Below are 26,393 nucleotides of genomic sequence, written 5' to 3'. Positions count from 1 at the left end.
CGTTGCCGACTACACAGCAGGGGAACAGCTGGCGGTGCTGAACCCCACTAACACATTGGCTGGTGTTTTTCTCTGTGCAGCTAGCATTTCCGGGCAAAAACTAGCGGTGTTTGAGCCCAGGGTCAGCAGGAGGAGTAGAGGAGCAGAGTGTAGGCCGAAGCCTAGTTGAACCAATTTCAAAGGTTACCTTTAACCCCCCTCAGGTGTTGCAAGGTACAAGAGCCACACCTTGTGCAGCATTAATGCTGCACAAGTAAAAGGTTGCTCTATTTGTTTTGCTCCTTGCACACGCTGACTAAAACACGTACACTATTTAGCCCATTATACTGTCAAACATTTGTGGAGGCGTGACTTGTCTTTTTAACGAGACGCAGCACAGGTGTCAAAATTTGCACCTAGGTACTGGGCGCAGATTCCTGAGCGTTGTTATTTGCTGTACAGGAGTCTGCGCTATTGTGATCCCTTGGCCATGCGCTGTGAGCGCTTCCTGTCTTCTGACCTCATTTCATGTCGGCCGTTGTGGTTAGCGATGGACATGAATCCCAGACCCACAGTGTGTTTTCAAAAAATCACACTGCGTGGCTGGGATTCATGGCCTTGTGCAGTAAATAGGTTTGCCGCTTACACATGTCCTTACACCTGCTCCAGACTGGGCGGCCTCAGCTGATCCCTTATCGCCTACCACGGCCAGGAGGCCACACAGTCTGAAGAAGGCGGAAGGAGATGAGTTAAGACAGGCGAACATATGCACTGCTCGTGCCCATAAACCACACCCTCGCTGACAAAATAAATATGACAACGAGGGGCGTTGTTTCTAGCAGGGCGGATGCACAGGCACAGCCAGCTAACCATGATGACAAAAGATGGGAAACGCTACCAAGGGGGGTGCTGCGTATCATTACAAAGGAAAGTCACACCTCAGGGACAGTGGAATGGTCTCAATGAAACACATTTTGTACGTGTTGAGTTCCACGTGGGCAAGGAGAAAAAGTCAGCCACCTTGTACAAATGCAGCAGTACTGCTGTACTAGGTGGCTGTTATACATAGAAACACCTGGGGGGGTGGGGCCAGGTTCCCTTTTAATTTCAGTTCCTGTGCCTGCATGGCGTTTGCAGGTCACGTTGCCGGCTACTCAGCAGGGGAACAGCTGGCGTTGCTGAACCCCACTAACACATTGGCTGGTGTTTTTCTCTGTGCAGCTAGCACTTCCGGGCAAAAACTAGCGGTGTTTGAGCCCAGGGTCAGCAGGAGGAGGAGAGGAGCAGAGTGTAGGCCGAAGCCTGCACTGGTGGCAGCTTTTGTTCTGTTGTGCCAGCGTGGCTTGTGCTGGACACGTTGCCGACTACACAGCAGGGGAACAGCTGGCGGTGCTGAACCCCACTGACACATCACCTAGTGTTTTTTCTGTGTAGACAACACTTCCAGGTGGCAACTGACAGTGTTGAAACCCAGGGAATCAAAGAGGAGCAGAGTGTAGGCCGAAGCCTGCAGTGGAGCAAGTTGAAAGGGAACCTTTAACCCCCCCCCCAGGCATTTGTTGCTGAAAGAGCCATCTTGTACAGCAGTAATACTGCACATGGAAAATGGTGGCTCCGAAAATTATGCTCCTTGCAAACGCTGAAGTACACACTCATATAATGTGTCCCCTCACACCGTCAAACCATCCCGGAAGTGGGACTTTCCTTTGTAATGTGACACAGCACAGCCGTCATTCCAACCCCCTTGGTGCCGGGCGCCACCTCCTCAACGTTGTTTGGTTCTGTCACGGAGCCCGCGCTGTAATGTTATCCCTTGGCCATGCACAGTTAGCGGTGCCCGTCTTCTGGCATCATGTAGGTGTCAGGCTGGCAGTGCCTGTGCGTCCAAGCTGCCCGAGATCCAACCTTGCAGTGTCATCTAATGTAGTCCCACTGCGGGCCAGGGATCCATGGGCATGCGCAGTGCATATCATCGCCTCTCACTCACCTCCTTCCTGCTTCTTCAGACTGTGCGGCGTCACGGCCGTGGCATGCTATTAGGGATCAGCTGACGCCGCCTAGTCTGAAGAAGCGTGAAGAAGGGGAGTGAGAGGCTAGTATATGCACTGCGCATGGCCATGGATACCAGGCCCACTGTGGGATCACATTAGACGACACTGCGAGGTGTGATTTCGGGCAGCGTGGACGCACAGGCGCAGCCAGGACGACAACAAATGATGTCAGAGGACGGGCAGCGCAAACTGTGCATGGCCAAGGGATAACATAACAGCGCAGGGTCCATGACGGAATCAAACAACGCTAAGGAGGCAGCGCACGGTGCCAAGGGGGTAGCAATGACGGCTGTGCTGCATCACATTACAAAGGAAAGTCCCACCTCCGGGACGGTTGGACGGTGTGAGGGGACACATTACATGAGTGTGTAGTTCAGCGTTTGCAAGGAGCATAATTTCAAGAGCGACCTTTCCCTTGTGCAGTATTAGTGCTGCACATGGTGGCTCTTTCAGTAACAAACGCCTAGGGGGGGGGGGGACAGGTCCCCTTACATTTTAGTTGTGCCAGCGTGGCGGTCGCATGACACGTTGCCGGATACACAGCTGGGGATCAGCTGACGTTACTGAACCCCAATAACAGAGGAGCGACTGTTGACTGTGCACACAGCACTTCCAGGCACCAACTGGCGGTGTTAGAGCCCAGGGACAGCAGGAGGAGCAGATTGGAGGTATTGCCGCACACACAGCTGGGGATCAGCTGACGTTACTGAACCCCAATAACAGAGGAGCGACTATTGACTGTGCACACAGCACTTCCAGGCACCAACTGGCGGTGTTAGAGCCCAGGGACAGCAGGAGGAGCAGATTGGAGGTATTGCCGCACACACAGCTGGGGATCAGCTGACGTTACTGAACCCCAATAACAGAGGAGCGACTGTTGACTGTGCACACAGCACTTCCAGGCACCAACTGGCGGTGTTAGAGCCCAGGGACAGCAGGAGGAGCAGAGGAACAGAGTGTAGGCCGAAGCCTGATTGGAGCAAGTTGAAAGGAAACCTTTAACCCCCCCCCCCCAAGACGTTTGTAGCTGAAAGAGCCATGTTGTGCAGCACTAAGGATGCAAAAGGAAAAGGTTGCTCTTTTAATTATGCTCCTTGCAAACACCGAAGTAAACACTAAAAATGTGTCCCTTTATACCGTTAAACCGTTCCGGAGGTGCGAATTTCCTTCGTAATGGGACACAGCACAGCTGTCATTCCTATCCCCTTGATGCCGTGCGCTGCCTCCTCAGCGTTGTTTTAAGCTGTCACGGAGCCTGCGCTGTTCTGTTAGCCCTTGGCCATGCCCAATTAGCGCTGCCTGTCTTATGACATAATTTGGTGTCAGGCTGTCAGTGCCTGTGCGTCCACGCTGCTCCAGATCCCACCTCGCAGTCTCATCTAACGTAATCCCACTGCGGGCCTTGGAACCATGGGCATGCACAGTGCATAACCTCGACTCTCACTCCCCTCCTTCCCTCTTCTTCAGACTGTGCGGTGTCACGGCCGTGGCATGCTAGGGATCAGCTGACGGCGCACAGTCTAAAGAAGGCGGAGGGAAATGAGCGAGAGCCCGAGGGGAAGATATGCACTGCGCATGCCCATGGATCCCAGGCCCGCAGTGTGACTCAATCAGAAGACACTGCGAGGCGGGATCTCGGGCACCGCGGCCGCACAGGCGCAGCCAGCCTGACACCAAATTATGTCAGAAGACAGGCAGCGCAAATAGGGCATGCCCAAGGGATAACAGAACAGCGCAGGCTCCGTGACAGCTTAAAACAACGCTGAGGAGGCAGCGCATGGCACCAAGGGGGTAGGAATGACGGCTGTGCTGCGTCACATTACGAAGGAAAGTCCCAGCTCCGGGACGGTATAACGGTATCACTGAACACATTTTATAAGTGTTAAGTTCTGCGTGTGCAAAGAGCTAAAAAAAAAGAGCTACCTTTTCCTTGTGCAGCATTACTGCTGCACAAGATGGCTCTTTCAGTAACAAACGACGGGGGGGGGGGGGGGGGGACAGGTTCCCTTACATTTAGGTTGCTGTGCCAGCGTGGCGGTCGCAGGACACATTGCCGGCTACACAGCTGGGGATCAGCTGACGTTACTGAAACCCAATAACACTGGGTCGTATGTTTTTACTGTGCAGCCTGCACTTCTGAGCCGCAACTGGCGGTGTTGGAGCCCAGGAATAGCAGTTCAGGTGGTAGAAAGATGAACACAGCAGGAGACCTGGATGACACCCAATTACTTAATCAGGCAGAGGAGTGGCAAATTCCTGCGAGATCCAGGCCTGGTTCATTTTCAGGAAAGTAAGCCGGTCAACGTTATCGGAGGATAGTCGCATGCGACGGTCTGTTAGTACACCACCTGCGGCACTAAAGACACGTTCCGATAAGACACTAGCCGCAGGGCAAGCCAGCACCTCCAATGCATACTGGCTTAGCTCTGGCCATGTATCCAGCTTAGAGACCCAAAACTTGAACGGGGAAGAGCCGTCTGGGAGTACAGTAAGAGGGCAAGCCATGTAGTCTGTCACCATCTGACGGAACCGTTGCCTCCTGCTGACTGGAGCCGCCGGTGATGGTGTAGACATTTGGGGCGGGCACACAAAAGTGTGCCAGAGTTGTGCCATACTGGGCTTGCCTTGGGCAGAGGCACTGCTTCTGCTCCCTCTTTGGGCAGAGCCTCCCCCACTGCCTCGACGCACTGAGCTGCTTTGTAAAGCACTAGCAGCACTCCTCTCAGTTGGACAGGAGAAGATGATGGAATTCACCAGTGTGTCGTGGTACTCCCGCAATTTACGCTCCCGGGTCAACGCAGGGATGAGGATTTGGACGTTGTCCCGGTAGCGAGGATCGAGGAGGGTGAACACCCAATAATCAGGCATGTTGAGAATGTGGTCGATGCGGCGGTCGTTTCTCAGGCACTGCAGCATGAAATCCACCATGTGCTGCAGAGTGCCAACTGGCCCAGAAACGCTGTCCCCTGCTTGAGACATGATCTCTGCCCGCTCGTCATCACCCCACCCTCGCTGTACACACTGACCACTGGACAATTGTGTCGCTCCCTCCTCTGGACGGAGCTCTTCCTCCTCCATTGACTCCTCCTCATCCTCCTCACAAATTGGCCCCTGCGTACCCCTTTGTGAGGAACCACGTGGCGCTGACTCTCCAGAAGCTGATGGAAAAGGTGACTCCTCATCCTCCACCTCTTCCACCACATCATCCCTTAACCCTTGCAAAGTTTGCTGAAGCAGGCAGATAAGGGGGACAGTCATGCTGACTAGTGCATCATCTGCACTTGCCATCCGCGTGGAATAATCAAAAGGACGCAAAACCTGGCAGACGTCCTTCATAGTGGCCCACTCTGTGGTTGTGAAGTCTGATCGGCGCTGACTGCGACTTCTTTGCGCCTGATGCAGCTGGTACTCCATAACAGCTTGCTGCTGCTCACACAACCGCTCCAACATATGTAACGTGGAATTCCACTGGGTAGGTAGGTCACATATGATGCGGTGTTCCGGAAGGCGGAATCGGCGCTGCAGAGCAGCAATGCGGGATCTGGCCAAGCTGGAACGCCGCAAGTGAGCACACTCTAGGCGGACCTTGTGCAGCAGGGCATCAAGATCCGGATAGTCCCTCAGAAAACTCTGCACAACCAAATTGAGCACATGTGCCAGACATGGGATGTGAGTGAGGTTGCCAAGGGCCAAAGCTGCCACCAGATTTCGGCCATTGTCACACACTACCATGCCTGGCTGGAGATTCGCTGGCAGTAACCACACATCGCTCTCCTGCTTTATGGCATTCCAGAGCTCTTGCGCTGTGTGGCTTCGATGCCCCAATGAAACTAGTTTCAAGACGGCCTGCTGACGTTTGGCCACGGCTGTGCTCATGTCGGTCATAGGTAAACGTTCACGGGTCCATGTGGGGGTGGACTGTGACGGATCCTGCAGAGAGGAATCAGAGGAACTGGTGTAAGAGGAGGAGTCGATGTGTACAGACTGGATTCCTGCAATCCTTGGAGTGGGCAGGACACGTCCTGCGCCACTCGCACGATCTGTACCTGGCTCAACAACATTAACCCAATGGGCAGTGAGGGAAACATATCGCCCCTGTCCATGCTGACTGGTCCACGCATCGGTGGTGAGGTGGACCTTGCTACTGACGGCGTTCAGTAGCGCATGTTTTATGTTTGCCTCAACATGCCTGTGCAGGGCAGGGACAGCCTGCCTGCTGAAGTAAAAGCGGCTGGGCACCTTGTACTGTGGGACTGCCAATGCCATCAAGTCACGGAAGCTGTCAGTCTCCACCAGCCTGAACGAGAGCATTTCCAGGGACAACAGTTTGGCAATGCCTGCATTCAGAGCCTGTGCTCGGGGGTGGTTGGCCGAGAATGCCCGCCTTTTCTCCCATGCCTGTACTACCGATGGCTGTAGAGTAGACTGGGAGTGTGAGGATGACTGGGAAGGTGGTGCTGTGGGTGGAATGACACAAGGTCTCTGGGAGGAAGCCAAACCAGCTGTGCGTGAGCTGGAGGAAGAGGCAACACGAGCTGAAGAGGTGGTAGCTGCCGCTGTTGGTTGGCCTACATCTTCAGTGTGTTTCTGTAACTCCACCGCGTGCCTGGTCCGCACATGTTTCCACATATTTGTGGTATTGAGGTTGCTGACATTTTTCCCTCTTTTTACTTTATGATGACACAGCTTGCATTTGACAAAACAAATGTCATCTGCAACTGTGTCAAAAAAGGACCAGGCACTGCAAGTCTTGGGAGCGCCCTTTTTGGCTTTGGAAAGAGACAGGCTCCTAACGGGTGCCAAAGTGGAGGCTACAGGCTCCGCAGTCTTCCCCCTCCCTCTCCCTCTTTGGCCCGTAAGAGGAAGCTCTTCCTCTGAGCTGCTCCCACCACCTTCCTGTTCCTCACGCCACGATGGGTCAAGGACCTCATCATCTCCACTACCCTCTGCCACCAACTGCTCCTCCTGGGTAGTCTCAGCAGCACAGTACGCATGAGAAAGCGGCACCTGAGTTTCATCATCAGATGCGTACTGCGCTGTGGTCACCGGAGGCACTGGCCCACCTGCCTCTTCAGAGTCAGAGAGAAAAAGGTGTTGGGCATTACTGCACACTGCCTCTTCTTCCATTTCTCCAATGCTGCTTGGCTGGCCCCCTGTTTCCAAGCCAAGAGATTCAGAGAACAGAAGTAGAGACGGCTCCTGTCCTGGGCTCTCTGACTGCCTGGCCAATTTGGCAGGTGGTGAAGAGACAGATGGCTGCTCTCCAGTGCTCTGTGCCTGAGAGGATGTGGCACTAACTGAAGTCGATGCCGAGGCGTTAGCTGCCATCCACCCGACAACGGCTTCAATTTGGTCTTCACGCAGCAGCGGTGCACGGCGCTCTCCGACAAAGCTGCGCATGAAGGACTGTTCCCTGCTGAAACTGAGTGACGACGAGTCACCGGCGCCCGCAGCAGGCACAGAATCACCACGTCCTCTCCCTGCTCCTCTCCCTGCTCCGCGCCCACGCCCACGTGCCTTACTCCCTGCCCTCTTCATCTTGGTTGACAGATAAAGATAAGCAGAAAAGTACTAAGGCCTTAGTGTGCTTATTCCTGTAATGCTCCTCCTAACAGGTGTAAGAAACACTAATGTTGTAAATTGTGGACTAAACTTTATTATTTTTCAAATGTGGCCTACACAAGTGTTAAGTTGTGTTTGGTGAACTTAACCTTTTTTTTGGTGCAGATCGGGCTACAGAGCTAGTTTAAATCACACGGAGACCGTGCAGACAGCCGTAAACGGCGCTGCAAGGCCAAAAAACCCTCCTCTAGGTTATCCTATATAGTGTTTTTCCACTATTTAGCTGGATACAAGTGGAAAGACACTAATAGGAATTTTTTTTTTCAAATTTTAAACTGGCTGCACTATTTGAAAAAAAGGAAATTGTTTTTCAAGGTATGAGGCAGTAACGCACCCTGAGCTGAATCCAACCGGCTATGGCTGCACACAGACTACAGGGCGAGCTGCGCTCACACAGAGACCGTGCAGACAGCCGTAAACGGCGCTGCAAGGCCCCAAAAAAAACCTCTAGGTTATCCTATGTAGTGTTTTTCCACAATTGAGCTGGAGACTGGTGGAAAGACACTAATAGGAATTTTTTTTTTTTCAAATTTTAAACAGGCTGCACTATTTCAAAAAAAGGAAAATTTTTCTCAAGGTATGAGCCAGTAACGAACCCTGAGCTGAATCCAACCGGCTATGGCTGCACACAGACTACAGGGCGAGCTGGGCTCACACGGAGACCGTGCAGACAGCCGTAAACGGCGCTGCAAGGCCAAAAAACCCTCCTCTAGGTTATCCTATATAGTGTTTTTCCACTATTTAGCTGGATACGAGTGGAAAGACACTTATAGGATTTTTTTTTTTCAAATTTTAAACAGGCTGCACTATTTGAAAAAAAAGGAAAATTTTTCGCAAGGTATGAGCCAGTAACGAACCCTGAGCTGAATCCAACCGGCTATGGCTGCACACAGACTACAGGGCGAGCTGGGCTCACACGGAGACCATGCAGACAGCCGTAAACGGCGCTGCAAGGCCAAAAAACCCTCCTCTAGGTTATCCTATATAGTGTTTTTCCACTATTTAGCTGGATACGAGTGGAAAGACACTAATAGGAATTTTTTTTTTCAAATTTTAAACAGGCTGCACTATTTGAAAAAAAGGAAAATTTTTCTCAAGGTATGAGCCAGTAACGAACCCTGAGCTGAATCCAACCGGCTATGGCTGCACACAGACTACAGGGCGAGCTGGGCTCACACGGAGACCGTGCAGACAGCCGTAAACGGCGCTGCAAGGCCCAAAAAAACCCCTCTAGGTTATCCTATGTAGTGTTTTTCCACAATAGAGCTGGAGACTGGTGGAAAAACACTAATAGGAAATTTGAGAAAAAATGTGCAGCAGGCTGCACTAAGAGCAAAAAAGAACAACTGTGTGAGGCAGTGTGAACCCCCCCTGAGCTGAATACAACCGGGTATATGGCTGCACACAGACTACAGAGTGAGCTGCACACACACACACACACAGAGACCTTGCAGAACGCTGTTAAAACAGCGCTGCAAGGCAAGAGCAAGGTGAACAGTGAAGAACACACAGCGTTTTGCTAAATTAGCCTTTGGAAAGGAAAATAAAGCAATTAGCAAGCTCAACTGGCCCTCAGTTAGAACACAGCGTCCTGTCCCTAACTGAAATCACAGCAGAGTGAGCGCAAAATGGCGGCAGCGCTTTTTTATAGTGCAGAGTGACATCATTTCAGCAGCCAATCCAAGCCTTGCCAGTACTTACATGCCCACCATGCTAAACAGGATGTGCCCACACTTTCATTCATTCCTCATTGGCTGCTGCGTTCAATTTGAATTCTGGGAACTTCCGATTCCGGTATCCGATACGCGGGAAGTATCGGAATTCAGTATCGGAATTCCGATACCGCAAATATCGGCCGATACCCGATACTTGCGGTATCGGAATGCTCAACACTAGTCAACATAGATGTTTGAGGGTTTTGGCTTTTCATGAGATGAGTTGTAGTTTTGAACAACATCATTCGTTTCAGCATTCCACGTGATGTAAAATAGTGAAAAAATTGCAATTCTGCCATTGTTTCTTGGGTTTCGTTTTGACACCAATCATTTTGCATTAAAATTAATGTGGCAATATCATTTTCCAAGTTAATATGATTACAACTTTTAACAGTTTTTTATTTTTTTATGGGTTTAAAATTTTTTTAATACAATATTTAAAGACCTATAACTTTTTACTTTTTTTTGTTGATATCTTGATTTTATTAATACCATTTTGGGTTATGTACGACATGTTGATAGTGTTATATTGCGTATTTTGGCGATTGCACAAGGACCAAGAACAGCAATTCAGGCATCTAAAATTTTATTTATTTTTTATTTCCTAATTGTTAAATAATCTTCTATTTTTATAGATCAATACCATGTAAGCTTTTTTATTTGTTTTTGGACAGGAAAAACAGGGAATCAAATGTATATGATTTTAATAATATTTTAAAAAGCTTTTTCTTTTATTACTTTTTAGTTTTTTAGTACTCTTAAGGAATTTGAGCCTTCAATAACTTGTACTATACACTGGATGGTATAGATAACAATTTCTCATTAAGCTCAGCCTGTGACTTGACTTCACAGAGGTATTAAAATGGATGGAATGGGGGTCTTCAAGAGACCCTCAGCTATTATGACAACCCATCAGCCCCCACAATCACTCTGCAAAGGGATGATGTACACTGATAAGGACACCAAAACAGGATCATGCAACTTAAATGCTACTGTTAAATATAGACAGTGGCACTTAAGTGGGTAAACAGCTGCCAATGAAACTAAATATAATTGCTGTTTTAGTGGCTGAAAATGGCTGTAAAACACACCTATTGATCTTATTACATACACCTGTAACCACCCAAAGACATGCTATTACTTTCCTGGAGAGGAAAGCTGATAAACGTGAAATTGGCACCTTAAAGTAGAATGCAATGTGTTCCAGGGTGGCCATTGCAAAGTTAAAAAACATAACTTTTTAAACTGATAATTGGTTTCAAAGCTCCAAACTGCCAGCTTAGAATAAATGAAAAAATGAAGATGAAGTTGATAATTTATACTGATAAATACAGATAATGCAAGGCTTCATACATAGTTGTGAGAAAGAGTTCCAATGGAGCAACTGATACCGGTATAGGTAGAAAGGAGTATAGTATCTTCTACTGTATAATGGTGTTATTAATTCTATAGAGTTGTGATTAGACATATTAGTCAGTCAGTGCATGCCCTTTAGTATTACAGGTGTTCCTTTAGTGAAACACTCATGAGGATTGATTGACTCTTCTCCAATCAGCATTGTCTCATGTGTACAAGGACCCAAAAAATGTTATTATAAGTTGAAATGAATGTTGAAAACAAGCATATGTGTTGAAATTGACTGAACATTTTTTAGCACTAGAAATAAGTAAAAAGATTTGATCAAATTAAATTTGTGTTGAATTTTGTGAAATTGGCAAGTCATGGTAAATTTTAACAACTTGAGATTCTATTTGTACAATTTGCGAAAAATGCCCACAGTTAGTTTTCAGATGCACAACCACCATCACTTACACAAGTAATGCGAGCAATAGTACTAATTCAGGTCACTTTTGTCCTTCTTTTCCTCAGGTAAGCCCATTAGTCAGGAGGAAGTGAAGGATGTTATGGAATTTAGGGCACATCACACATCTCAGTGACATCAGGATGATGTTACCTCTGACAGCAACGCCATAAGTTTGAGTCAATATTCTGCACAGAAAGATTTCCTGATCAGAAATGACTAGCAGAGATATTTTTAAACCAGTTTTTAATTTAAAAACAGGAAGTCTTTTAATGTGCTAAATTGACTGTTGGATACTATGGGGTTACTATCTGTTTCTATAATAAGGTCATTTTTACATTACTAAGGCTGTGTTTGTGTTACAGAGCTTGAAAAATGTTAGATACATTCCTAGGAGACTGCAGAGTTTTAAACACATCTTTACATGGCAATTGGAGGCTTTGCTCTTTTCTAATATGTAGCAAAACGATTCGCTGTGAATTGAATTTTGGAAAGAAATTGTTGAATTTGACAAATTTGAAGTTTCAAAAGATTTTATTATCTCTAGTGGCCGCCTTTAAAGTCACAAGATGTCTCAATGCCAATTATTCTGAAACGTTACAATATTATGAGAAAATTATTTTACCGTGCTTTTTCTTGCTCTTTTCTTAATTTGGATAGGTGGTGTCTCCACTAATGGAGGCAGTGCTGGGTGAAACTACAATTACCGTGACTGAGGAAAAGGTCAGCATCGTGGAGCTCCAAGCGCAGGTGATATCAGGACTTACCCTCTCCTTACACGCCAGCCCAGGAAACAGCCACACTATAGTTGCAAAGACAACCGCGCAGTATCTGTTAACTTATCCAAAACAAGTAAGTAACCCCATTCACAAGGAAAGTGAACTATTTCTACAGTATAATCCACAAAATAGTACTTTCATGGAACAGTGTGAAAACAATCTGTTATTTCAAAGACCAATTTTAATTTAGATGCAGCAGTGTTGTATAAATATGTGTTCTTGCCAAGATGTTATCACGACATACACTTACAATGTTAGAATGTGTTTTAAGCAGATAACTATAATCCCGAAAGTAATATATCAACATTAAAGCATTTGTGTAGCCATTTCTGGTCTTAGCTCTCTGAAGTGAAGCATTACTGTATAAAAAAGGGAAAACATTTCCAAAGTGTATTTTCATCTTCATTTCAATGCAATGTGGTGTAATTGATATAAGTTGTATGGCATGACTCTCCTCATAAATGTTAAAATATTGTAAATGTTTGTGGCGTTTATAAAGAAATTTCTATTCTTCTATGTAATGCTTTTATTTTTCATGCAATACTTTTCAGAAATTTGTTTAGCTATGATAGCATTTGCTATGAATTTTATCTGCTAGGTATTAAATTCATTTCTCTGTCATTATTATGTAAATTTCATTATTTGCATTTCTACATACCGCCTTTAGTTACATATTGAAAAGCAGTAATATATGTGACAGCACATTAGGCACTTGTGCCTTAACATTTTAACCCCTTCCCGACCCATGACGCCACGTAGGCGTCATGAAAGTCGGTGCCAATCCGACCCATGACGCCTATGTGGCGTCATGGAAAGATCGCGTCCCTGCAGGCCGGGTGAAAGGGTTAACTCCCATTTCACCCGATCTGCAGGGACAGGGGGAGTGGTAGTTTAGCCCAGGGGGGGTGGCTTCACCCCCTCGTGGCTACGATCGCTCTGATTGGCTGTTGAAAGTGAAACTGCCAATCAGAGCGATTTGTAATATTTCACCTATTATAACGGGTGAAATATTACAATCCAGCCATGGCCGATGCTGAAATATCATCGGCCATGGCTGGAAATACTAATGTGCCCCCACCCCACCCCACCGATCGCCCCCCCAGCCCCCCGATCTGGCCGGTACACTGCTCCGGCTCCCCTCCGTCCAGTGCTCCGCTCCCCCCCCCGTGCTCTTGTCCGCTCCCCCCGTGCTCCAATCACCCCCCCGTGCTCCGATCACCCCCCCTGCACTCCGATCCACCCCCCCGGTGCTCCGTTCCACCCCCCGGTGCTCCGTTCCAGCCCCCCCGTGCTCCGTTCCACGCCCCCCGTTCTCCGTTCCACCCCTCCCGCGCTCCGATTCCCCCCCCGTGCTCCGATCCCCCCCCCCGTGGTCCCCCCCACCCCATCATACTTACCGATCCAACCGGGGTCCCGTCCGTCTTCTCCCTGGGCGCCGCCATCTTCCAAAATGGCGGGCGCATGCGCAGTGCGCCCGCCGAATCTGCCGGCCGGCAGATTCGTTCCAAAGTGCATTTTGATCACTGAGATAGATTATATCTCAGTGATCAAAATAAAAAAAATAATAAATGACCCCCCCCCCTTTGTCACCCCCATAGGTAGGGACAATAAAAAAATAAAGAAATTTTTTTTTTCCACTAATGTTAGAATAGGGTTAGGGTTAGGGGTAGGGTTAGGGGTAGGGTTAGGGCTAGGGGTAGGGTTAGGGGTAGGGTTAGGGTTAGGGCTAGGGTTAGGGCTAGGGGTAGGGTTAGGGTTAGGGGTAGGGTTAGGGGTAGGGCTAGGGTTAGGGCTAGGGTTAGGGTTTCGGTATGTGCACACGTATTCTGTTCCTCTGCGGATTTTTCCACTGCGGATTTGATAAATCCGCAGTGCTAAACCGCTGCGGATTTATGGCGGATTTACCGCGTTTTTTTCTGCGCATTTCACTGCGGTTTTACAACTGCGATTTTCTATTGGAGCAGTTGTAAAACCGCTGCGGAATCCGCACAAAGAAGTGACATGCTGCGGAATGTAAACCGCTGCGTTTCCGTGCAGTTTTTCCGCAGCATGTGTACAGCGATTTTTGTTTCCCGTAGGTTTACATTGAACTGTAAACTCATGGGAAACTGCTGCGGATCCGCAGCGTTTTCCGCAGCGTGTGCACATACCTTTAGAATTAGGCCATGTGCACACGGTGCGGATTTGGCTGCGGATCCGCAGCAGTGTTCCATCAGGTTTACAGTACCATGTAAACATATGAAAAACCAAATCCGCTGTGCCCATGGTGCGGAAAATACCGCGCGGAAACGCTGCGTTGTATTTTCCGCAGCATGCCAATTCTTTGTGCGGATTCCGCAGCGTTTTACACCTGTTCCTCAATAGGAATCCGCAGGTGAAATCCGCACAAAAAACACTGGAAATCCGTGGAAAATCCGCAAGTAAAACGCAGTGCCTTTTACCCGTGGATTTTTCAAAAATGGTGCGGAAATATCTCACACGAATCCGCAACGTGGGCACATAGCCTTAGGGTTAGGGTTGGAATTAGGGTTGTGGTTAGGGTTAGGGGTGTGTTGGGGTTAGGGTTGTGATTAGGGTTATGGCTACAGTTGGGATTAGAGTTAGGGGTGTGTTGGGGTTAGTGTTGGAGGTAGAATTGAGGGGTTACCACTGTTTAGGCACATCAGGGGTCTCCAAACGCAACATGGCGCCACCATTGATTCCAGCCAATCTCGTATTCAAAAAGTCAAATGGTGCTCCCTCACTTCCGAGCCCTGACGTGTGCCCAAACAGTGGTTTACCCCCACATATGGGGTACCAGCATACTCAGGACAAACTGCGCAACAATTACTGGGGTCCAATTTCTCCTGTTACCCTTGTGAATCTAAAAAAATGCTTGCTAAAACATAATTTTTGAGGAAAGAAAAATGATTTTTTATTTTCACGGCTCTGCGTTGTAAACGTCTGTGAAGCACTTGGGGGTTCAAAGTGCTCACCACATATCTAGATAAGTTCCTTGGGGGGTCTAGTTTCTAAAATGGGGTCACTTGTGGGGGGTTTCTACTGTTTAGGCACATCAGGGGCTCTGCAAATGCAACGTGACGCCCGCAGAGCATTCCATCAAAGTCTGCATTTCAAAACGTCACTACTTCAATTCCAAGCCCCGGCATGTGCCCAAACAGTAGTTTACCCCCACATATGGGGTATCACCGTACTCAGGAGAAACTGGACAACAAATATTGGGGTCAAATTTCTCCTGTTACCCTTGGGAAAATAAAAAAATTCTGGGCTAAATAATTATTTTTGAGGAAAGAAAACGTATTTATTATTTTCACGGCTCTGCATTATAAACTTCTATGAAGCGCTTGGGGGTTCAAAGTGCTCACCACACATCTAGATAAGTTCCTTTCGGGGTCTAGTTTCCAAAATGGGGTCACTTGTGGGGGGTTTCTACTGTTAAGCCACATCAGGGGCTCTGCAAACGCAACGTGACGCCCACAGAGCATTCCATCAAAGTCTGCATTTCAAAATGTCACTACTTCACTTCCGAGCCCCGGCATGTGCCCAAACAGTGATTTACCCCCACATATGGGGTATCAGCGTACTCAGGAGAAACTGGACAACAACTTTTGGGGTCAAATTTCTCCTGTTACCCTTGGGAAAATAAAAAATTGCAGGCTAAAAGATCATTTTTGAGAAAATAATTTTTTTTTTTTATTTTCATGGCTCTGCGTTATAAACTTCTGTGAAGCACTTGAGGGTTCAAAGTCCTCACCACACATCTAGATTAGTTCCTTTGGGGGTCTAGTTTCCAAAATGGTGTCATTTCTGGGGGATCTCCAATGTTTAAGCACACAGGGGCTCTCCAAACGTGACATGGTGTCCGCTAATGATTGGAGCTAATTTTCCATTTAAAAAGCCAAATGGCGTGCCATCCCTTCCGAGCCCTGCCGTGCGCCCAAACAGTGGTTTACCCCCACATATGGGGTATCAGCGTACTCAGGACAAACTGGACAACAATATTTGAAGCACCTGAGGGTTTAAAGTGCTCACTAAGCATCTAAATAAGTTCCTTGGGGGTCTAGTTTCCAAAATGGGGTCACTTGTGGGGGAGCGCCAATGTTTAGGCACACAGGAGCTATCCAAACGCGACATGGTGTCCGCTAACGATGGAAATAATTTTTCATTCAAAAAGTCAAATGGCGCTCCTTCCCTTCCGAGCCTTACCATGTGCCCAAACAGTGGTTTACCCCCACATGTGAGGTATTGGTGTACTCAGGAGAAATTGCCCAACACATTTTAGGATCCATTTTATCCTGTTGCCCATGTGAAAATGAAAAAATTGAGGCTAAAAGAATTTTTTTGTGAAAAAAAAGTACTTTTTCATTTTTACGGATCAATTTGTGAAGCACCTGGGGGTTCAAAGTGCTCACTATGCATCTAGATAAGTTCCTTGGGGCGTCTAGTTTCCAAAATGGGGTCACTTGTGGGGGAGCTCCAATTTTTAGGCACACGGGGGCTCTCCAAACGTGACATGGTGTCTGCTAAAGAGTGGAGCCAATTTTTGATTCAAAAAGTCAAATGGCGCTCCTTCCCTTCCAAGCCCTGCCGTGCGCCCAAACAGTGGTTTACCCCCACATATGAGGTATCAGCGTACTCAGGACAAATTGGACAACAACTTTCGTGGTTCAGTTTCTCCTTTTACCATTGGGAAAATAAAAAAATTGTTGCTAAAAGATAATTTTTGTGACTAAAAAGTTAAATGTTCATTTTTTCCTTCCATGTTGCTTCTGCTGCTGTGAAGCACCTGAAGGGTTAATAAACTTCTTGAATGTGGTTTTGAGTACCTTGAGGGGTGCAGTTTTTAGAATGGTGTCACTTTTGGGTATTTTCAGCCATATAGATCCCTCAAACTGACTTCAAATGTGAGGTGGTCCCTAAAAAAAATGGTTTTGTAAATTTCGTTGTAAAAATGACAAATCGCTGGTCAAATTTTAACCCTTATAACTTCCTAACAAAAAAAAATTTTGTTTCCAAAATTGTGCTGATGTAAAGTAAACATGTGGAAATGTTATTTATTAACTATTTTGTGTCACATATCTCTCTGGTTTAACAGAATAAAAATTCAAAATGTGAAAATTGCGAAATTTTCAAAATTTTCACCAAATTTCCGTTTTTATCACAAATAAACGCAGAATTTATTGACCTAAATTTACCACTAACATGAAGCCCAATATGTCACGAAAAAACAATCTCAGAACCGCTAGGATACGTTGAAGCGTTCCTGAGTTATTACCTCATAAAGGGACACTGGTCAGAATTGCAAAAAACGGCAAGGTCTTTAAGGTCAAAATAGGCTGGGTCATGAAGGGGTTAAAGACATAATCACCCTGACTCCTTTACTTGTTGATTTATTTCCAACCTACAAAGGCTCATCATTTTTTTAGTACAAAGTTGAAAATGGAATTCAAGCTGGGGACAGAAAAGTCACATAATGGACACCAACATCTTTAACGGGACCCCATTGGCCATAATTGGGTTCATTGGGTTTCAATCATGGTGTCATTTTATCAGAAACATATATTGCAGCATGCTGCGCTACTCTAGCATTCATGACAGAGGCTTTTAGCAGAGTGTTAAATGACTATGCGAGAAGTCTATATCAGGGGTCTCAAACCAAAATGGAATCCAGGGACACTTGAAAAAATTCCATTAGGATATGAGCCGCATTGTTAAATTTAGGCTGGGGCTAAAAAGTGACTTTGGCCATGACAGAGGTTGTGCTACCAAAGACCGCTTGGTGTAGCTGTTACAGTGTCATACATGTAAATGTAATTCCATTGCAAAGGCTAATTTACTGCGACCTCGATAAGCAAGCCTGAAAAAAAAACACCTGCCCAGTTGGTTGTTCAAAGAAATATAATGGCCAGGTACATATTCTTGGTGTTGTCCAAGGAGAACAAGTAAACTCCATAATAATACAGATCTTGCTATACTGAAGCCTTAGATGTAGTGCTTAAAGGCATTATGATATACAATACCTCTATTACAGGCAGAATAATGTTCGTAACAGTGTTTAAAACTAATATATGTGTTTTCTTTCTTTCAGGAAGCTCTACTGAATCTTTGGCTCACATTCAGTGATGGAACCTCCGCTCCATTGTCACTCTATGATCCCAAAGACTACACATTAGCAGTCACCAGCTTGGATGAGAAGGTGGTATCTGTAAGCCCAGAACGTGCTTTTCCTCTTGTAATTGCTGGAGAAGAGCAGGGAACAGGGTCATTGCTTAGGGCTGAAATGATAATCAATGAAAACTGCCAAAAAACTAAACGAAAAAGTGTGCTCTTCACTGCAACAGCTCTTGCCCACGTTGTTTTTGGCTCTCTTGAACCAGGAGGAGAAGGTGAACATGGAAAATTAATTACTGAAGTTCCCCCACATTCGCCTGTGCAAGACAACAGAGAAACATCAGAAACAACATCTATGATAAGTCTATCTACACCAGTCGAAGAGCACAGTTCACGTGTTCCTGGGGATTATTCTTTACCAATTCCTACAGTTTATCCTCAATTGCCACGAGGATTAACAGACCTGGAAATTGGAATGTATGCTCTCCTTGGAGTTTTCTGCCTTGCCATACTGGTCTTCCTTATAAACTGTATTGTGTTTGTTTTAAAATACAGACACAAAAGGGTTCCACCAGAGGGCCAGGCTAATCCTGATCATTCTCACCATTGGGTTTTTCTTGGAAATGGTCAGCCTCTTAGAGCACGAGGAGAATTATCTCCCCAACCTGAAAGTCCTGGAAATCCTTTAGAAACAGGAACTCTACCACCTCATCATTCTTCGTGCTGTAGAGGGGAAGCAAGAGGAAGTAGCAGTAACAGCAGTTCTCAGGCTAGTGTGCAAAGCCAATCTCATGGACGTGGAGATGGTTCCTCTGGTGGTGGTGGCTCAAGTAGGGAAGCAAGTGAGGACCCATTAAGTTCTTCCCCAACATCCAAGCGTAAGAGAGTGAAGTTTACTACCTTTACTAGTTTACCTAGTGAAGGTAGTGTTTATGATGCAGTACCAGGAGCAGAAGAATGTGATCTTGAGTGGGTTTGCCGAGATATGGGACTAAGAGACCAACACGAACTCAGAGACTATATCAGGAGGGTCAGAGATATGGCATAGCCTTAGGATTTTGTGGACCTGTTGTAATGGATGAGATGGGCAAACATGCACCCCTTAAGATCTGCTGTTTTCTGCAAAACACAGGAATGGGATAATGTGCCCTCTTATGTCTCAATATTAATGTATCCAAACCCACACACTGCCACTCACCTCTTTTCCTTGCTTCATACCAATAGTCACTTAAGACATTGAATTGTCTGTCTTTCTCTTCTTCGCTTTTATTCAGAACACATGCACATCTAGCCAAGAGAAGGGAGCATGTTGTCTACCTATGTCTCTTTTTTCTTAAAGATGGAGATGTGAGCATTAATTTGCCTCCTGCATACCAAACTGCTTCATATATTCCACAAGTAACGTATATACCATTCTTAAGTTCCAGATGAATTGTTGAAGAGACACAGAACTGGCTCTTTGCTTGTGTGAATGAAATGAAAAAAACATTGCATATTGTTTTTGCTAGACAAAAACAGGCTGAAAATGAACATACATGATACATGACCATTAAACTGATGAACATGAATGCAACAGAATATTTTAGAGACATGAGGCACAATACATTTTTGCCGATCCAAATACAATTCACAGAACAGAAGTGAAATTGGAAATGACGAATACATGAATGATGATAACATAGTTATGTTCCTAACATTTATACAGTATTATAAAGTACAGAAATGTGTTCAACAAAACAGCGACAGATTCAAAAAGCACCTCAAAAGTGACAAGATTTATTCTCAGGGGATTTAGGCAGTTAATATGGTTCATAAATTGCTAATAAGGGTAATGTTGTGGCAAACCATATTGTGGGATAGTAGCCATCTATGAATGGGTTGGTATTGAGAGGCACAGTCCAACGGTATTGACATAAACATATTACCAACTCCTAATTTTGGGCAATACAAGAGTTAATAGTGCAGCTACTATGTAACATGCTTGCTAATGCAGAATGTTAAGGGTTTATTTGGTCGTTTTGAGACACAGCATTTTATTTGTCATGTCACCACACAAATTGATTATTTTTAATTGTTGGGGAAAACAACTTTTTTTCTTTAGGATATTTGGAGTCAGCTAATCCATTAAAAAAATGAATCCTTGATTCTATGAGTCAGTGTTGCAATCGAGTGACATTCAGTCTGAAGAGTTCTCGTAGTAGGACTTCTTCAAACAAACCCTCAACCTTGTATATGTATCATTATTTTATTATATGTGAACATGCATTTATTTCCTAATTTGAGTTACCAGGATGTGATTTATATATTTTCAAAGTACGACATTACTACTCTGATGAATCCTTAATGCTATAGGACTACTGCCTTTTATAATTTGATTTATTTTGCTTTTTTCGGACAAATGCATTGAGTGCAATGGCAGAAGACCACTCACTTGTGCTAACGGATGCTAGAGATACCACCAGGTATGGAGGACAGTGCACATCTGCTGAAATCGGGAGACATATTTCTTGGGATGTACTGTTCCCAAGCAGGAAGAATGGGTGCATAGAAAGTTCTCCTTATATAAGACATGTATGTCTTGAATTTAACCACCATTTATGTCAAATGTTTCCCTCAACAAATATATGGGAAAATAAAGTTTGGCAGTGCACCAAAGTTATACGTGTGTGTTTTTGTTGTTTTCTTCATACATCGAAGACATCTCCCAGTACGATTTACATTTCTATTTTATAAGATATGTCGTGTGGCATATCAGAAAAGCACTATGGGTGAGATTTATAAATGCTGGCATCGCTCTCCAACTGTACAGCCTTAGCATAAATGACCCCTTTCAGGACTGGATCTTACTTTCCGACATAATTCATTAAAGTTTTCTTTAAATAGAAAAGTGTCAGAAAAGTGTGATTTGTTAGGCGTTGTGACAGGTTGAAGTCCTGCAGTGATACAGGCATTTTATAAAAATGCCATCCTATTTGGTTATTTTAGATGGCGGTAAGTGAATAAATGTCTTCTGAGCTCCAGTAATGCATTCCTTCTCCAGTAACAAGAAGTCAGCAGAATGTAAAGTTTACTTTTGTATCTGAACAGCAAGTAAACATCATGTGAGTTAGAATTGGTACGAACTCAACAAACCTTCTCAATTTTTTATGTCAACTTTATTTTCTCATATTCTGGCATATCACTAGTGCATGGTATAATGTTATCATCTAGGGAGGAATCACCACTGATGGAATATCACTAGTGCATGGTATAACGTTATCATCTAGGGAGGAATCACCACTGATGGTATATCACTAGTGCATGGTATAACGTTATCATCTAGGGAGGAATCACCACTGATGGTATATCACTAGTGCATGGTATAACGTTATCATCTAGGGAGGAATCACCACTGATGGAATATCACTAGTGCATGGTATAACGTTATCATCTAGGGAGGAATCACCACTGATGGTATATCACTAGTGCATGGTATAACGTTATCATCTAGGGAGGAATCACCACTGATGGTATATCACTAGTGCATGGTATAACGTTATCATCTAGGGAGGAATCACCACTGATGGAATATCACTAGTGCATGGTATAACGTTATCATCTAGGGAGGAATCACCACTGATGGAATATCACTAGTGCATGGTATAACGTTATCATCTAGGGAGGAATCACCACTGATGGAATATCACTAGTGCATGGTATAACGTTATCATCTAGGGAGGAATCACCACTGATGGAATATCACTAGTGCATGGTATAACGTTATCATCTAGGGAGGAATCACCACTGATGGTATATCACTAGTGCATGGTATAACGTTATCGTCTAGGGAGGAATCACCACTGATGGTATATCACTAGTGCATGGTATAACGTCATCGTCTAGGGAGGAATCACCACTGATGATATAGCACTAGTGCATGGTATAACGTTATCATCTAGGGAGGAATCACCACTGATCGAATATCACTAGTGCATGGTATAACGTTATCATCTAGGGAGGAATCAACACTGATCGAATATCACTAGTGCATGGTATAACGTTATCATCTAGGGAGGAATCACCATTGATGGTATATCACTAGTGCATGGTATAACGATGTCATCTAGGGAGGAATCAACACTGATCGAATATCACTAGTGCATGGTATAACGTTATCATCTAAGGAGGATTCACCACTGATGGTATATCACTAGTGCATGGTATAACGTTATCATCTAGGGAGGAATAACCACTGATGGTATATCACAAGTGCATGATATTATATTATCATCCACAGAGGAATCACCACTGATGGTATATCACTAGTGCATGGTATAATGTTATAATCTAGGGAGGAATAAACACTGATCGAATATCACTAGTGCATGGTATAATGGTATCATCTACAATGGGACCACCACTGATGTCATATCACAAATGCATGGTATAACGTTATCATTTAGGGTGGAATCATTACTGATGGCATATCACTAGTGCATGGAACAACATTCTCATCTAGGGAAAAATCACCTCTGACTAGTGTTGAGCATTCCGATACTGCAAGTATCGGGTATCGGCCGATATTTGCTGTATCGGAATTCCGATACCGAGATCCGATATTTTTGTGATATCGGAAATCGGTATCGGAGTGTGCGGACGCTTGCAGTGGTGACAGCCAGGGTTCTTCGGAGGGGTGAGTATAGCCATATTTTTTATTTTTATTCTTTATTTTTTACATTAATATGGATCCCAGGGCCTGAAGGAGAGTTTCCTCTCCTTCAGACCCTGGGAAACATGCAGGATACATTCCGATATTTGTGTCCCATTGACTTGTATTGGTATCGGAACTCGGTATCTGATATTTTGCCAGTATCGGCCGATACCATCCGATACCGATACTTGCAAATATCGGAAGGTATCGATCAACACTACCTCTGACGGCATATGCATGGTATAACGTTATCTTCTAGAGAGGAATCACCACTCATGGCATATCACAAGTGCATTTCTAAGTCCTCTTTTTGTGGTTTAGCTGATAGAGATAGGACTTGCAAGTGTGAGAACTCGTGACGTGGGTTGCGAGCTTCTATGTTTTGACCATAATATCGACTAATGCCTCACGTATATTTATATGTGTTTTTTGCACTTTATTTATCTTTCAGGGTGCAGTTGGGCCCAGATGGCTCTGTAAACTGTGGCATCTGTTCACACAGGATGCATTATGGTTAGCACTGGGCAGCCCGCCTGATCTAATAGCATGAACCTCACTAATAGGCTGTTAGCCAGATGCTCTGCATTACCTGTATGTGAATAGCGCCGCATTAATATTATTTTTTGTGCACTGATATACAGTTAGGGCCAGAAATATTTGGACAGTGACACAATTTTCGCGAGTTGGGCTCTGCATGCCACCACATTGGATTTGAAATGAAACCTCTACAACAGAATTCAAGTGCAGATTGTAACATTTAATTTGAAGGGTTGAACAAAAATATCTGATAGAAAATGTAGGAATTGTACACATTTCTTTACAAACACTCCACATTTTAGGAGGTCAAAAGTAATTGGACAAATAAACATAACCCAAACAAAATATTTTTATTTTCAATATTTTGTTGCAAATCCTTTATAGGCAATCACTGCCTTAAGTCTGGAACCCATGGACATCACCAAACGCTGGGTTTCCTCCTTCTTAATGCTTTGCCAGGCCTTTACAGCCGCAGCCTTCAGGTCTTGCTTGTTTGTGGGTCTTTCCATCTTAAGTCTAGATTTGAGCAAGTGAAATGCATGCTCAATTGGGTTTAGATCTGGAGATTGACTTGGCCATTGCAGAATGTTCCACTTTTTGGCACTCATGAACTCCTGGGTAGCTTTGGCTGTATGCTTGGGGTCATTGTCCATTTGTACTATGAAGCGCCGTCCAATCAACTTTGCAGCATTTGGCTGAATCTGGGCTGAAAGTATATCCCGGTACACTTCAGAATTCATCCGGCTACTCTTGTCTGCTCTTATGTCATCAATAAACACAAGTGACCCAGTGCCATTGAAAGCCATGCATGCCCATGCCATCACGTTGCCTCCACCATGTTTTACAGAGGATGTGGTGTGCCTTGGATCATGTGCCGTTCCCTTTCTTCTCCAAACTTTTTTCTTCCCATCATTCTGGTACAGGTTGATCTTTGTCTCATCTGTCCATAGAATACTTTTCCAGAACTGAGCTGGCTTCTTGAGGTGTTTTTCTGCAAATTTAACTCTGGCCTGTCTATTTTTGGTATTGATGAATGGTTTGCATCTAGATGTGAACCCTTTGTATTTACTGTCATGGAGTCTTCTCTTTACTGTTGACTTAGAGACAGATACACCTACTTCACTGAGAGTGTTCTGGACTTCAGTTGATGTTGTGAATGGGTTCTTCTTCACCAAATTAAGTATGCGGCGATCATCCACCACTGTTGTCATCCGTGGACGCCCAGGCCTTTTTGAGTTCCCAAGCTCACCAGTCAATTCCTTTTTTCTCAGAATGTACCCAACTGTTGATTTTGCTACTCCAAGCATGTCTGCTATCTCTCTGATGGATGTTTTCTTTTTTTTCAGCCTCAGGATGTTCTGCTTCACCTCAATTGAGAGTTCCTTTGACCGCATGTTGTCTGCTCACAGCAACAGCTTCCAAATGCAAAACCACACACCTGGAATCCACCCCTGACCTTTTAACTACTTCATTGATTACAGGTTAACGAGGGAGACGCCTTCAGAGTTAATTGCAGCCCTTAGAGTCCATTGTCCAATTACTTTTGGTCCCTTGAAAAAGAGGACGCTATGCATTACAGAGCTATGATTCCTAAACCCTTTCTCCGATTTGGATGTGGAAACTATCATATTGCAGCTGGGAGTGTGCACTTTCAGCCCATATTATATATATAATTGTATTTCTGAACATGTTTTTGTAAACAGCTAAAATAACAAAACTTGTGTCACTGTCCAAATATTTCTGGCCCTAACTGTACCAAAAAGCCATGGATTGGTAGGTTGAGAGTGGTTATTTCATCAGTATTGTTGCACCTGTGTTGCCGCCATCTTTACCTGGGTCCACTGCACCCTGATAGTGCATTTGTTTAAAGGCCTGGGTAGGTAAGCATCTCTGCCTTTTTTCTGGCATTTTATAGCGTTATCATCTAGAGAGGAACTACCTCTGATGACATATCACTAGTGCATGGTATAACATTATAATCTAGTAAGGAACCACCACTGATGTCATATCACAAGTGCATGGTATAACATTAATATCTAGGAAGGAATCACCACTAAGACCTTGACAAAAAGAAATAAAAGGCATTAGCCCTGCACATAATACACATATACAGTATATCCAGCATTCCCATTCATTTGGACCTCTCTTCCCTGGTTTTCAGATCAGTGGTGGTTCTTTAAGGTCAGATCCCCTAGTCAGGATGCTATGATACATTCTAGCTGTGAGACACTAGTGATAAGATGCTAACATCCACAAAAGTAGAGCAGAAAACAGAAAAATACTGATTCAACCCTATTTGTTAAGCCCGGGACAGGGAGACAGGATATAGTCTGCATGGTTCTGCAGAATATGGTGCCTCTTGACTTTTGGATGTGGGACAGACCCCACTCCACCTTAAAGCAATATGACATGCAGAAGTAGTGTTAACTGCTGTTGCTTCAAAAGCATCCAGCAACTAGAGGGATTAACACGGTCACGGGAGACAGTGAGTGGTTAGTAGAGCCCCAGGGCATTGTGGGAAACTTGTGGACTGTTCTGATAGCAGCCGAAGGGATTAGTGGTGTGTGTCTGTAATCTGTCTCAAAAAACGTTCAGACAAGTGATCGATAGGGACACAGGATTCCATTACAGAATGGAGCTGAGCTAACCCCTGGATGGCAATTTGAGAAAGTCTATCAGGAGCAGGAACATAAGTACTCTAAATAAATCGTGTCACAGGGATAATCTCTCTCAGCAAACCCCCCTCCCTCCTCCATTACATTGTGCTGGAAGGAATGCTGTGGACTGCTGTGCCTTTTTAAAGAGCCTTGATCTGTGCTGAACTGTGCTATCAAAAGAGACTGTTAGTCAATGTGCCTCTAAGAAGCAGCTGTACTGTTTATAAAGCCTGTGCTTAAGAGACTTGAATTGTACTGAATGTGCTGTGACATTAAACTACACTGTTCATGTTCATGAGTACTCTATCAATTGTATCTGTGTGAGCAAGTGGATGCATCTTGTGCCTGAGGAAGCTGCAGTACATGGTCGCCCTGAGTAAAGGTTTCCCCAGAGTTCCAAAGAATTCATAAGACCTGTCCCGCCCCTATCTGAACCTAGCGGCGTACACGT

General features: G+C 45.0%; 1 protein-coding gene across 1 annotated transcript in view; it reads left to right on the top strand.

The window, feature by feature from the left end:
• TMEM132E (transmembrane protein 132E) overlaps nt 1-20,717 on the top strand; it is a 751,655-nt gene extending 730,938 nt beyond the window's left edge. The window contains exons 9-10 of the mRNA XM_069757391.1: nt 11,829-12,020; nt 18,036-20,717. Coding sequence (XP_069613492.1) covers nt 11,829-12,020; nt 18,036-19,106 — 1,263 coding nt within the window. The 3' untranslated portion in view covers nt 19,107-20,717. The remainder of the gene's footprint in view (nt 1-11,828; nt 12,021-18,035) is intronic.
• The last annotated feature ends 5,676 nt before the right edge of the window (nt 20,718-26,393 follow it).

The sequence above is a fragment of the Ranitomeya imitator genome, chromosome 3, assembly GCF_032444005.1.
Source record: "Ranitomeya imitator isolate aRanImi1 chromosome 3, aRanImi1.pri, whole genome shotgun sequence".
Classification (NCBI taxonomy): Eukaryota; Metazoa; Chordata; class Amphibia; order Anura; family Dendrobatidae; genus Ranitomeya; species Ranitomeya imitator.
The sequence above is the reverse complement of the archived record's forward strand: the minus strand, read 5'-3'. Positions and strand labels throughout refer to the sequence as shown.